Source organism: Cyanistes caeruleus, chromosome Z (assembly GCF_971803275.1).
Source record: "Cyanistes caeruleus chromosome Z, bCyaCae1.hap1.1, whole genome shotgun sequence".
NCBI classification, from domain to species: Eukaryota; Metazoa; Chordata; class Aves; order Passeriformes; family Paridae; genus Cyanistes; species Cyanistes caeruleus.
The window spans coordinates 49,888,994-49,903,685 of NC_141732.1; the positions used below are offsets into that span (position 1 = coordinate 49,888,994).

At 36.8% G+C, this 14,692-nt stretch overlaps 1 protein-coding gene across 7 annotated transcripts in view; it reads left to right on the forward strand.

Moving 5' to 3' along the window:
- NFIB (nuclear factor I B) overlaps nucleotides 1-14,692 on the forward strand; it is a 164,146-nt gene that overhangs the window by 147,008 nt on the left and 2,446 nt on the right. For 4 of the 7 annotated variants that reach the window (XM_023943528.2, XM_023943529.2, XM_023943531.2 and 1 more), the window contains one exon: nucleotides 6,200-6,288. The exons of the other annotated variants lie outside the window; for them this stretch is intronic. In XM_023943528.2, coding sequence (XP_023799296.1) covers nucleotides 6,200-6,288 — 89 coding nt within the window. The remainder of the gene's footprint in view (nucleotides 1-6,199; nucleotides 6,289-14,692) is intronic. 7 annotated transcript variants of the gene reach the window in all.

Consider the following 14,692-nt stretch of genomic DNA (forward strand, 5'->3'; position numbering starts at 1 on the left):
GGCAGAAATGGGATTGATTTACTATGTCCTTTCATTACTTTACAACAATTTAAAATAGAGCACTCTTCTTGTGGCAGATTTTAAATGCATTTGCTTTAAAGCAACCCATGATGAATGAAAAGAAAAATCAAGGGGTACGTGAAATAAGGCAATTAATCATTTTGTATTAGTGGAAAGAAATTTTCAATTAGAAAGCCGGTGGTTTTAGTTCCAGAGAGGTCTTTTAAACATTCCCCACATCCTGTAATGCACAGTGACCCCTCAAGAATAAATATTGTCACCGGTACCTTTTTTACTTCATTGGAGGAGTCTTTATGAAGATTTATTCTCTCTGGTTATGAGAAATATTGGCATGTACCCTTAAGTACTTTTTGTTGCTGTTAAAAAGAACCATTATGTAGCCCATTTAAGTTACAGTAACCACTATAAATTTAAAAGTTACACATGTATTTTGCAACATATGCTCAGATGGTGTCCTGACAAAGTGATAGCTTGCTAGAAGATTCCAGTGAATAATGTATAGCAGAGTGCACCCGAAATACTCACATGTACATGGCAAGCATTGAATAAAACTTTGAAAGACAATGCATAATAGGGCCAGTGGGAGAATTTGTTGGCTTTTGCTGATCTGGATACTGTGAAATTGTAATGTTATATGCATTACTTAGCCTGTGAGATTGATAGTTAGAAAGACCAGATACTAATGGGGAATTATACTATGGACTATGCAGTCCATATCCACTTTTGATGCACTAGCTGGTGGATCTTCCCATTATTTGCCTTGAAATGCCATATTCATGCTGTGGGATGAATAGTTAAAAAAATACATCTTGCTTCAGTGGCATTTGGAGAGTCATATGTATTTTGGCATTTTCTTGTAAAAAAAAAATAATATCAGACCTCCTCTGTCTATTAGAAATTACTAGTAACCACTTGTTTTTCTTTTTTTTTAATTTATCATCAGCTTCTAAGAGCTGTCAAGTGTTGATAATGTAATTATCAGGAGGAAAACTATGGGAGAGGGACATGGTAAGAGCTAGTACCTGAATGAGAAAGATTTTCTTATTTCAGCAGTGGCCATCGGTGGAAGTATTTTCTGAAGCCAAATCTACTGCTCACTGTTCTTTATCTGAGAAACTTCCTTACTAAATTAAACAAAATAAAAGTTGGATAGTTTGCAGTTATATCAGTGCACCTTCATCTGCCCCTCCTCCCCTTAATTTGCATTTATTGAAGATTTGTGGTTTCTAAGCCAAGACTAGAGGAAAAAAAGCAACAAACCAATGAACTGAGGAAAGCCAGTCAAATTCAAACTTCTATAAGTGGACACAATTCCTTGCCAGAATCTAGTTAAAGCCATTTTAGTGACAAGATCATTAGTTCAGTAACAAAGTCTTAATGGATTCTCATGTTTATATGATGTCATTTCTTTAGCCTCCTTGTGCCATGGTTCTCCTCATGGATTTATTGTGGTATTGAAATGATAAACACTTAGAGACACATTATGTTGCTTCTGGCAACAATGCTAGAAAGTTTCCAGAAATACTAGTCATATACTTTGCTTGTGTAAACAGTTTAAAAAGATGGATGGATGGATGGATGGATGGACGGACGGATGAAAACATAGACACTTGTATTTATTGCAAGTGCAGATGAATGATATCACAAAAATATAAGGTTTCTGTTGGAGTGAGTGAAATAACTGCAAGGTTTTTGTTCTTCACCATTTAATTTTAGTGCACCTCTGGGCCTTGTATGGATGATTCTATTTTTACTTAGAAAACATAAATAAATGAAATAGCTATGAAGGTTGTTAGCAATTATCTCTAGAACTTTCCTGTCATTGTGCTAACTAGTGCTGGCCCTGTTGCTGAGGAGTTAATGAACTCTTCCAATCTTTGTACTGATAAACCCAGTGGCATGGTTTTCGCTGAACCTTTCACTTTCTGGGCATGAATCATCATGATTTTCACATAGATTTTAAAATTATAAGTGAGACTTTTTCAATGTACCTAATAAAAAGGTCTCCAAAATTATTAGAAAACTGTAGATAGCTTTTTATTCCCTACAAACAGCTTCCCTGTCTCTTCGGTAGAAAGTTGTTCTTACCAGGTGCATCCTTTAGTTACTGACCTGCACAGTTCAAAATGTAGTTCTCTTCATGCTATTAATCATGGAAATTGTGAACTTAAATGCCCACTGAACACAAAGTATTTGTTTACAAAATGCTTTGGGTGGATGTTACTTTTGCATTCAGCAGCAAGCTGAAAGAAGAACACAGGCGGACTCCTAAAGAGAACTTGTCAGTAAAGTCAGGAAACAGGTTATCAACACTTAGCCTGTTCTTATTGTGTCCCTTATCATAATTGACAGTTTGACGTAAAACTGGGTCACATGATTGCCAGGGAGGTATGTAAATGGCTAAGAGGTCACCTTTCACATATGCTTTCTGGAAAGGAAACACATTTAAAGGAAGTTTCAGTCAGAACAATGACAATATGCAAATGTTAAGTTTTATGGGCTTTTCTCAACTAAGAGGAGCCATAGCAGTCTCCTAGTACATGTTACAAAATACAATTCTTCTTTCACTAGCTACCACAGAAGCTAGAATTGAATGTTAGTCTTAGCCATTCTTAGCCAGTCTTTAGATACAAGATTGCAAAATGTGCTTAAAAACTAACTCTTAAAAATGATTCACACTATCATTAAAGATTGAGCTGTAGGTTTTTAATGTATGTGTGATTTGCATACTTAAAACACTGCAGGATGGCTGTGCTTGCAAGGTGCTGCTTAAACTGTGAAGACAGCTATAGTAAAATCTAGCACTTGAGTAGAACTTCACATGAGTATGTCTCACAGTTCTGGAAAGCGCAAAACAAAGCCAATTTCCTGGCATTTTACAAAACAGAAGCACTTAGTCTACTGCTTTGTAAATCTCCAGGGCTGTGTCCACTTCTAGGCTTGAGTCCCCTTCCTATAAAACGTCTGCAGTGAGTGAGGGAGTTGCACTGCCTCCCAGGAGAAATGTATGCAGCTGGCTTTGTGCTTCTGCTGCTTCATGAGTGCAGCAGCAGGGATGTACCACAGGTGTAAGGCCAGAGCCTAGGATCCAGGACTAGGAAAATAGCTGGGCTACCTATGAGGATTCCTCATCTCCTGCAAGGCTGGGCATCCTTTTCCACTTCGTAATATAGACTCATCCTCTTTTTTTTGTGGTTACATGAGAGATAAACAAGAAAATCCTTGATAATGTTTTGAGGATGGAAAATGTATAGTAGTGAGGTTCCTGTGGCTTGCCTTGCTAAAAAACCACAGAACTGTGGACTGAAGGTCAAGTCTGTTCAACGGCCTTCTAGGAAAGACTTTTAACCATGTCATATGTCAAGTCAGGTAATTTATTTTTCATTCATAACATACATTTGATAAAATTAGTAATGTTTTCAGCAGTTATTAGATATATCTTGAGGACCATTTTTATGTACCTCTACTGAGGAATGTAAGTTTTCTCAAGTTTTTCCTGACTCTTCACATATCCTACAGAGAAACTTTTAGATGGCTTATAGTGGGTAAGAGTGACTGTGCCTTCTCATCACCCGCTAACACTGTGGCATGATTTTAGAGGTACCTGGGTTACCCTGAGTAGAATAACTAGACAGAAAGCTTTTACTATGGCTCCAGACAACATAAAACACTTGAAATACTGTAATTAAGTGCCTTATGTCCTTCCAAAGCTTGGTACTCATGTCAGGTCTGTGCACCCAAGCTTTCCCTGCTGGGCTGTCTGGACATCCTCCAAAGGCAGCCTCCCACTGCTGCTGTGAACAGACTTTTTCCATCTAATGGAGGCCAGGCTCACAGAATTCTATTAAATTTGGCAGTATTTTTACCCAGAAAGCACTCAACACAGGCACAGGATGCAGATGCAGATTTTGCAAGTGATATTTCTAAATCTTAGGTCTGCAGAGATCTTTCAATAAGAGTGACCTGGGAGAGGAAGTTTTACATGAGAGTGATTTTTAAAAAATAAAGATTCTAGGCAGGTTAATTCTTAAAGACAATGGAACAGCTATGTGAGCCTACTGAGGAGTGTGGAGCAGCAGTTTTTAACATTGGGAAGGTGTATTTCAGTACAACTATATAGAGCCCTGGGCTTGTCACAGAGCCAGCTGTCATGCAAACCCACACCTCCCCATGGTGTTGTATGTGAATTGAGATACATATGACTGTATGTAATAAGAAGCATGTCATTACTAACATTTATGAAATACATTGCAAAAGCTTTGTGGTGCCTTCTTAATGATAAATTTAACACATTAACTGTGTGTGGGGAAGGTTTTCATACAGACTGTGGGAAGAATACAGTGATTTAGTGCAGAAGCTAATTTACTAAAATGCAATATATCAGTCTCTTATTATTTTCCCCAAATGGCAAATGCAATTAGGTTCTGTATAGCAAGCTAAGTGCTTGCCAGATTTCTGAGTTAGACCTAAGTGAATATAATAATTTGGTAACACTAAGCTTGTGATTTTAGTGTATTTTTTAATGGTTCTAATCAGCCAAAGGGCTTTTATTCATAGATTTTATATTTTGTAAAGAAGTAAAAGGGGGGGGATGGGTGGGAGGGTTTAACCTTTCAGTCTTTTGTTTCAGCTGCAAGTGAGTTTTTATAGCTAAGTTATGAATCTTTAAAATATGCATTTGTAGTAAAGATGATGACATCCTTAAGATAATAGCAGAAATATGTCTACTGTACATTGAGTAACTGGGCTGACATATTCTATCTATATGTTTTCATTATTAAAGTCAGGCTTAGGATCTTGTTTTGTTTAGTGACTAAATCAAATGTTTACTTACTCATTTCTTTAAACATGTTTGGTATATTATTCACAGTTACCTCTAGCAAACTTTTTAACTGTATGTTTCCTTTTCTGGTTAATTTCATGTGGTTTAGTCATGCTTTTAATGGCCTTTAGAAGGTCCCTTGGAGTTCTTTAGATAACAAACAAGAAACAATCCTTATGAAAACATCAAAGACTAACATTTCCATTTCTCAGACCTTAACAGCAGGAAGCTTATTAGTCTAACATCCAGACAGGGTCAGGTTTGCAATATTGTCTTGTCCTCAACATTTGTATTTTTCAGGAAAAGACTGCAATAAATTGTGCTTCTGTGAAAACAGTTTATTGTAGTTTGTTTGCTGTAGCCTGTGCTATCTCAAGAATGTGAACATGGATAGAGAAAACTAAAAGGCATTGAATGCAATTAAATTCAGCAACATTATCTTCAATTAAGTGTTTAATCATATATAATAGTACAGCAATTTATATAAACATGACTATACAGAGGATAAAATGTATATTTTCTTCAGAAGCCAGATAAGCTCACTTTTCTTAAGCTTAAAAATAAGCAGCATATATTTTCAATAAATCTGCTAACACTATCAGGCAGCTGTTAAATAAACAGAGCTGCTGAGGGTTGCTCGAACAATCTGTGAAGGCAGAATTGACAATTTGAGGATCTGGGAAGAATTTGTTTCAGCTAATATTTAGTACATTCCTCATTATATTAAAATGCAGTAAAGTATTTTTAATTCTACTATTCTGAGTCTGAACAAGATTAGATTATTTTATCACCTCTTGCTAGGTAACACCATTTTCAGTAACACTAGATTAATAAACTTCAGTTACAAAATACCTTTACTCTTCTTAAATAGCAAGATAACAACATACAGTTTGTTTAATTCTGGAAAATTTTCTATAAATTGCATGTCTTCCATGATTCACAAAAAGCATGCTAGATGATATTTATTATATCTTACCTTCCTCAATACACATTATATAGAGCATTGCTTAAAAAAACAGCATAATTATTTCCTTTCTTAAAGTATCGCACTATTGATTATTAACATTTCCTTTTATTCCAGCTCAGTTTGATCTAATAATGGCTAATTTCTCTGTGCTACACACTAGTTACTCTTTTATGCTTTATTAATAGAGGATCATATTAAAGTAGCATTATATTAAACAAGTCTATAGGCATTTATTTCTCAGAATAAGTTATTTTGCTTTATTTTTTAAAGTTACTTCTTGGGAAAGTAAGACTTTTGCCATGTACAGTAGTAGTTTGCATGTATTCATTTAAATACTAAAAACTGTAGTGTGCTCGATCCATATCTGACTGCTAGGTTTCAATTGACAGCTGAGAATTTGTGACTGGACCATGAATCAAAACGGCAGGCATTTATACCCCAGTGCCAGTGAGGATACATTGGGAATTACTTGGCAAAGGTAACATTTTAATTATTTCCACCCCTACACCACCTCTAAAAAAGTTGCATAGCGAGACAATATCTGTTTTAGCGGGCCTCCAGAGGTTTATATGACAGCATTATGATCAAAATATGTGTGTAACATTTCTCCTAAATGCATTCAGGTTATATTTCATGTAAGCTGACTTTAGACCTTCCCTCAATGTAACACCTGAAATAACATTATGCTGTCCTATGCAAATGGTTTGCAAGTTGAAGGAAATACTGATTTTAGGCTTTAAAAATGTTATTTGCACGCATGTTTTTGGGACCTTAGAGGTTAACAGAAAGAAAATGGTGCTGTTAAAGGTATAGATGAGTATAATAATTAACGGCTGAGGTGGTGGTTGTTTTTGGGTAAAGAATAACTATGTTATTCATAGAGACATTTCTGACCAATTAGCTGGTGTAGTTTTAGGTCACTAACATATGCTTGAAGGTAAGATATAAACAGTCTTATTTTTCAACTAAATAACAGAATAATTAGGAATGATTTACAAAAAATTAGTTTCTTTTTCTATGAGCCCCAAATAAATTCACCAAATAAACCAAACAATAAACTCCATTAGCCTTTGATATATTATTATTTATCTCTTGGTATATAGTGAATTATGGTAACAGCAGAAGGTGTGTGCTTATCTAAATAGGTGTATAAACAAAACAACTTAATTTTGCTTCATCAGTTTTCACCTTTTTCATCTACAGGATTATCTGCAGAACTCAACACTTAATGAGGGTTGTACATGTAAAGTTTTTAGGTTGGGAGCCTGTCAGATAAAGTATTAGACACCCACTCATGAAATAATTTAAAATTTTTTTGAAATTTATGTGTATAGTTAGTGTAAATATATGTGTGTAAGTGTAATTCATATGTATTATGTACAAAATACCTTTTGATGCATTGTACTGATGGTACTATGGATTGCTAGAAATTTTTTGACTTTTGAGAATCAACTTGAAAGGGAAATTACTGAATTTGAAAATTGGTGTTGTTTATAAATCTGAAGTTTAATTTTTTTATTAATTTTTTTTCAATTTTTCTGAAATAATGTTTTAAATCTGGAAGAATTGTGGTGGTAAAATAAGACTTCGTTATTTCTTTCCTTATATATTAAATAGTACAATGGAAAATTAACTAATGGATTCACTTCATCTCCTCAAGGGCTGTGATTCACATTACAAATCCCCATCATGCAGTAATTGCCAGAGCTTTCAATGTGCTGCCAGTAGTGAAACCAAACTGAGCTTTTATAGCACGGGGGTGGGGGTGTGTGTGTGTGTGATTTATTCTCTCTCTACAAAGTTTTCAGGTCATTGACAGCTGTTAGAAAATTATATCACAACAACTTATCTAGGAACATCCTTCTCACATGATTTTAATCAGTTGTCACTTGAGCCCCCTTTAAAGTAATGCCAGTTATACTGATTGGAGCAGTGTCCTAGTGTTTGCTGAATTCTCTTTTTTGATGATGATCATACATCACCTTGGGCATAAATTGTGAAAAGAAGGGAAAAGTGGGGGAAAAAATTTCCATGTGACGATCAAGAAAGCTTTGGTGGTGAATAAAAGCGTGCTCCATGATCCATTCACTGTTAGAGGCCACACCAATTTGCAGATCCCTCCCAGAATGTTGCCTGCCACTGTGGCCCTACCAACACACACAAGCACTGCCAGAAAAGCACAGATTCTGCCATGGGTATTTGATTAGAGGCCTAGGCTATGCCACTTGCTCTTGGGTTATGCGCAGCCTTGAAGGACAAGGAAACACACAGTTCTGACTAGGCAGATGGCTCTTAGTTGTTGGGTTTTGAAATATGACATTCTTCAAATCCCACAGAAATGAGGACTTGAGAAATTATTCCTGCACAGGCTAAGGAGCAGTTAGCCTTTCTAACACTAAAACTAATGTTAGAAAAATGAGAATATGTTGCAAAAGTAATTGTTACATGTTGGTAAAGATATATATCCCAGTCCAAGCAAGTTTCTGCAGCTCCAAATGGTTTGATAAATACTTGATTATGTGATTTCCTTGGATCTTCAGAGCCCATTTTGATTGTGCTCAATCTCACCATTTGGGGCTTTTGGGATTAAGTATACTGATTTTTCATAAGTATTATTGACCTCAGACAGGTGAAAAAGTTGGCAGTTCCTCAGTGTTAGCTGCCCTGTCTCTACAGATATTGGGTAGCAGAGATGGTCAGGTTGAAAGCTCTGTATTGTTGTATTGTATTGTTGGTGAACCACACATTGGAAGTTTGGGGAAAGTAAATGATGAAAACTTTCTGTTATTTCTGAGTTCTTTGTCTCTTTAATAGTTGTCTGTCACACCTCATGGTAGGTACAATACATAGATTTCAACATTTTTTTGTTTTGTTTTGTTTCCTGAGAAAGTAATGTCTGTTGGCATTTAAAGATTCAGGTATAAGACAGTAGTGGTCTGTATAAAAAGGCTGAACTTTGCAGAAAAGAGAATATCAATAATAGAAAAAGTAAAAGGGACCAAAAAGCCATGAAAAGATCAATGATACATCACTTTCTACAAAACCAGGAGACTTGCAGGGAATAGTGATAACAAAAAGTAGATTAATACTCTGCATGGCTGAGTTAAATATTCTAGTATCTTTAAAGGAAATATTTACAATAAACATTCAATGAACATCTTAAAAATCCCAAAATAAAATCGAAAAAAAGCCACCCCAATTATTTGGTGAAGTATTTAGAAGCAGTAATTTTCACTTTGCTCCTCATTCTCAAACCACCTACAGTTTTTGTTTGGGCTGGTTTGACTTTTTTCATTGCTTATTTAGAACATTTATGGTACATATTCTGTCTTTATATGACTTCTTATATTTATTTGTAAATGTATTTTATTGTGTCTGCTACACTTTGAACACCATTCAAATACATCAAAAAAATAAATTCTCCAGTACTTCTATGATAATTTAGGTAATTTTTTGGTGTACATGTGAAGAAGATACTAAAAACCATTAAAAAACCTCAAGTCCTTATTTTTTTGATAATGGCAGTTCTGTTTTCCCAGAGACAGAAGGCGAGGGAAAGCTGTGAAAATTTTAAGGCTCATTTAGAGAAATACAGTCTCAGCCACTACGTGAGGGCAAGAGTGTATGCAAAAAGTACACTGAAGAAATGAGTGAGAGTGACAAAAAGTGGGGGTGTGTGTGAGGCTGATAGCATGTGTTTGATCCTAAATCTAAGCCACTCATTACACTATTGATGGTATTTCCAGTAAAAATACTCATGAAAGCTGGCATAACGGGTCTCTCCTGGACCACAAAGAGTATTTGCAAGTCTTCCACAGACTGTTAGCAACTTTTCATTGCCAAAGTGTACATTCCAACTCAGCTATCGACAAATGTATTTTTATTTATATTAATTCTTGTAACAATCATCCTGCGTTAACCGCTCAACATTACCTTTACTGTATCCAGGCAAATGGACTAGGCTAGAATTTCATGCTTTCATTCTGTTATCCTGACACATCAGCATAGTACAACAGCTGTCTCATTCCTGGAGATGCTGAGGGGAGCTCTGTTCTCAGAGTGCTGAATTTCTTTCTCAGCTGTAGCTGTGGGGTATTCAGCATTGCAAGCATCATTACTCCCCCCTCAGCCCCCCAGCACCACTGTGTATTTTATGATAACAGTGCTGATAAGACAATCAAATGGGGTAATCTGATTTGTGAAAGGAATTGAGAATGGGTGCATGTTGCTTTTGTAGCATAATGTCTTGTAGACGTTTGGTAAGGACAAAGCATATAGCTAAAATTGCACAGCCAGCAGTATGTCTGTTTAAGCACATTTGGGCAAACACAGACACCTATTAGAGCAGTAGTTCATACACTCTGACCTGTGTCCCTCCCTCATTCCTCTCCCCAGCAATGGTTTGGAATAAAAGTACTGTTTCAATTTAAGAACAAAAGGGATTAAATTTCCTTGCTGTAAAAATATTCACAGAGAGAAAATAAAATTATTCTTTATCTTTATCAATTTAAATTACTAATTTTAATAGTTTTTCCTAACTCTGTGTGCAGAAAGATGTGCAGAACATTGTTTTCTCCCCATTCAGGCAAACATCTTCTGAACACTTCCTAAGAAATTAGTTGTATTCAAGCCAGACTTGCATGCTGCCATCCCACAGGAAATGGGTCAGCAATCCATTAAGATGCCATTAGATAATCTAATTTGGAACTTAATCTCTAAATTAACCATGCTCCATACTTGAAGCATACTTGAGAGAAAGAAAAAAAGTTTATGTTTGAATCGATAGGGGAGCCGAAGCGTGAAGAAGGCTGTTTGTTTTTTCTGTAGCTGTGGTCACGTCTCAAGCCGTCTGGTAACCAGGAGAAACCAGACATGATGTAATTCCAGATTGAACATGAACTTCAGGGACTTAGAATGAGGGAACAATGGACCATAGGAATCAATAATGTCCATTTTCCACATGATTATGTTTGGAGCTTTAAGTTAAACTTTATGGGAGAAGCAACAAAAACTGCAGTGTGGCCAAAATGAATGAGTTGATCTAGAAGCAAGATGTTAAAGTAAAGAAAACAACTTTAGTTATAATTTCTGAGCAGCACTGCAGATTCCAGCAGGATTAGAAAAGTTCTTGCTCTGCAGTGAACTGGTTGCCTGTTCTGAGATCTCTTTGTTCACTTAGGTGGGACAAACTTAATCTTATGTTTCCTGTCAGATGATTTTTGGCAGCTGCTAAGGAAGGAGGAGCATATTATAGAAAATTCCCAAGTGTAAACTCTATCTTTAACCCTTTGGTTACTACAGCTTTCTACTTCTTTATCATCTTACCTCCAATTGTTTCTTTTGAATCAGTAGAACTGATTTGTTTGGGGTTTTTTGTTTGTTTATTTGTTTGTTTGGTGCAGATAGGATCATCTGCATTATTATTTAGTCATGCTAATTTGATAAACTTGTAGTTATATTTTTTTAAAAGGGCTAAAGTAAAAATTCTAATGGTTTGAAATGGAAATAGTAATATTTGGGAAAAGAAAAAGGTAGTGCAGGTGTGTAAAGCTGAGAGTCAGTTTTTTGTAGGCAACCCAGTGAACAAGCATGTGCTCTCCATGGTTTGGCTTGACTTGGTCACAGGCCTCTCTGTGCAAGTGCATGTTTGAAACCCTCTGTTATCCCTGTTCCTGCACCAAATTCTCATACTTGAATGGTCCAAAGCACAGCATGGACATGCACCATTTCTCAGGGCTCTCCCTCTGTTGTGGGTCTTTGTTAGTAACGGGCTCTGCAGCTTCTTCCCAAGCTTTGTGGACCTTTCTGTGTTACATTGCCACAAAAAGAAGCCTGCAGAGAATAGAATAAATAGCATTCTTATAGAAGATTTCCCTTTTTCCCTCCCTTGGGCATAAATCATTAGGTCTTTAACTGCTCTGTCTGCTAGATGGGTGGTATGTGTCTACTAAACTGTAAAAGTCATCCTAAACTAACCTGTGATATATATACTTAATACATCTCTTGAAACAAGTGCTCAATTTGGAGGTGAAATTTGGCAGCTGTTTACCTATGGATGCCAGTTCAGTATGGTAAAAGAAGTACCCATTAAGTAGATGCTGGAAGGGTGGTTATTCTTTTGCCAGAAATGCAGAAGTGGGAATTTAGCCAGGGAACTGAGGGCAGGAAAATTGCATTTCCAAAATTCTTATGATCCAAGTAATTTTAAAAGGTAAAAATCCCTGTGTTTGTGTGGGCAAGCACTTACTACAGAGATAGACTTGCTTGGTGGCTTACTATTACTATTTACTTCACTCAATATTGAAGGTATTTCTCCCTTTTCTGTGCAAAGATTGACTTTGCAGGATCTTCTCTACCTTCTCTAGGCTAGTGAGTTCATGTACATGATGGTAAAGCTGCAAGAAGGAAATACTGCTTTAGATGTACTTTCTGAATGGTAAAATATTCTTACAGACTTCTGAAACTGTGAAAGACAGAAGGTAATAACTGGTGGAAAATAAGAATTTGAAAGACCTCCATACTTACTCAGGTCAGATTAGATTTATTTTTTATTGCATTTAGTTAATTGGTTAACATTATTATACTCTGTAACCTCCAAAGTGGACTGTATATACATATAATGTAAGCACTACTTGTGGTCCATTCCAGTAATATTTTAACCAGAGGTCCTTGAAACAGCAATTATTATCTTTAAGAGGAAATCATGGCAGAAATCTTGATTGAATTAACATCTGGAAACTGTAATGGAAAGTGTAATGGAGAATGTTAACCCTGTAGGATTCTTGCAGAAGTTTCCTTTGCTGTTTTATTGCATTTGAACAGATAAATACATTATACTTCCTGTGGATAGAGAGGGAACTGATGACTGTATAACATATCTTATAGTCTAGCTATGATGAAGAGACAACTGCTAGCAGTAGTGAAATGACAAAAATGTAAGTTTCAGGAAGGTGGTCCTGCAACAAAGATGGATCTGAATCTCACAGCAGACTCTCATGGTGTTTCTCATGTAATTTTCTTCAAAAATTAGCCTGGAGCAGTTTTTTTAGATCTCACTTCATGTTTCCATAGAAAGGCATTTTATTATAACTTCTGTTAGCAAATGGATAACAGATTTCCTCAGGAGTAGTAAGCTGGAGTGTGAGGTAGACCTGCTTTATTTCACTCGTAAAATACAAAGATTTCTTATCTGAAGGCGATGGGGGCATCCTATTAACTTCTTCAAGTGCATCCACCTTGTCTCTGTCCTAGTCAACGGAAAGAATTTTGGCTTCCCTGGCTGAGGTACTTAGTGGACAGAGGCAGAGTATTGCCTCTGGTTTTATGAAAACAAGTGCTGAATTTTAACTGGGACTCACACAAACTGCTGGATGGTATGGTGAAGAAAAAAGTGTTCCCCCATTTCCTGCTCATGTGGGCACCCAAGCAGAGATTGCCTTGCAGCCAGAAGTAACTGTCATTCCTGCCAGGATGTTCTGCAGAAAAACCGTGGATAGTTTTCATGGCAGAAGCTAAGCTCTGCAATACTCAGAGAGGTCCCTTTTGAAAGGGCTGGAAAAGGCTAGCAGGGGACCTTGCTCTTCTGGGCAGTTGCTTTTTCTTGGCTTCATCCCATCCTAGAGTGCTGGGGAAAGCACACAAAGCAGAGTGTGGCTCATAGGGCAGCTGAAAGTCTCACTAAGTTTCTCATAAATGTAAAGGGAGGTCATGGGAATGCTGGTTGGACAGACACATGCATGCAGCTTAGCAGAGCCTGTGTTGTGTGTTTGGTAATTCACAGTTGTGTCACAGCTGTTCTCAGAGCTCTGTGTGGTAACTAAGGCTGTTTTTCTCCATAACTTTCATTCAGTTTTCTTCGTTTGTCTGCTGAACGACTCTGTTGGTGGTACCTGGACTGGGGTGGCCCAAGATAGAGTTACATCCACCTGTTGTATAACGTTATTTTCTAAACTACAGCCAGAACTCATCAAGCCTTGAAAATAATGGCTTAGGAAACGGCAGCAAAAGAAGCAATGGGCTTGTTCCTCCCAGCTGCCAGAGCAGTCAGACCCTGCCCAGTGTGAGTGTTCAGACGAGGACTTCAGCCACCTCCGGAGGTGTGACAGTGGTGGCTGTTGCAGCCCTGCAGGCAGACACTGTGTGGCTGTCCTGGTCCCACAGGTGCTCTGCTGCCCCCAGCATCATCTCTGGCAGAAGGCTTGGCTTGAGCAGAACAAGGGGCTTTGAAACTCCTGTGGGATATACGGAGTGTTAATGTGGATGATGTGTTACTCCCTCAGGATTCATAAGTAGTACTGACAAATTTTCTTGCAGTCTGCAGTTTTGTCATGGTCATAATACAAGGTGGGAGGCTTGAAAGGTTTAAACAAACACCTATATTAAACTGATAGGTCATATGGCAACAACAGTCATATTAGGAACTTGATACAACTTATTTTTATTGAGCAGTTTCCATAGAAATCAAGATCTCTGTCTGGTATTTGAAGTAGCAGATAAAAATTTTGCTGCAAGTGCAATTTGCTTTTAGTCAGCACTGACTTTTTCTCTTCACCCGCTGTAGTTACTAGAAGGTTGGCAACTTTAAAACAATGCAAAAAGTTAAAATTGTATTTATCCAGTCATTGAAGTGTACTGTAAATCTTCAGAAAGATTATCTGGAGCCTGTATGCTTAGCCTTTGCCACAGAATTTTTTTTAAGATAGAATGTTGACCTCAAACAAAATTCTTATTCTTTGAGTTAGTGTTGTATTTTTTGAAGCCACTAAACCCTGTAAATCCCATGTAACAGGACAGTGAAGAACTGTGCATTGTAAAACATATATTCAGACAAGCAAACAAATCTGCTTGACTCTTTATTTTTTTTATTACTAAGTCTTATTTTT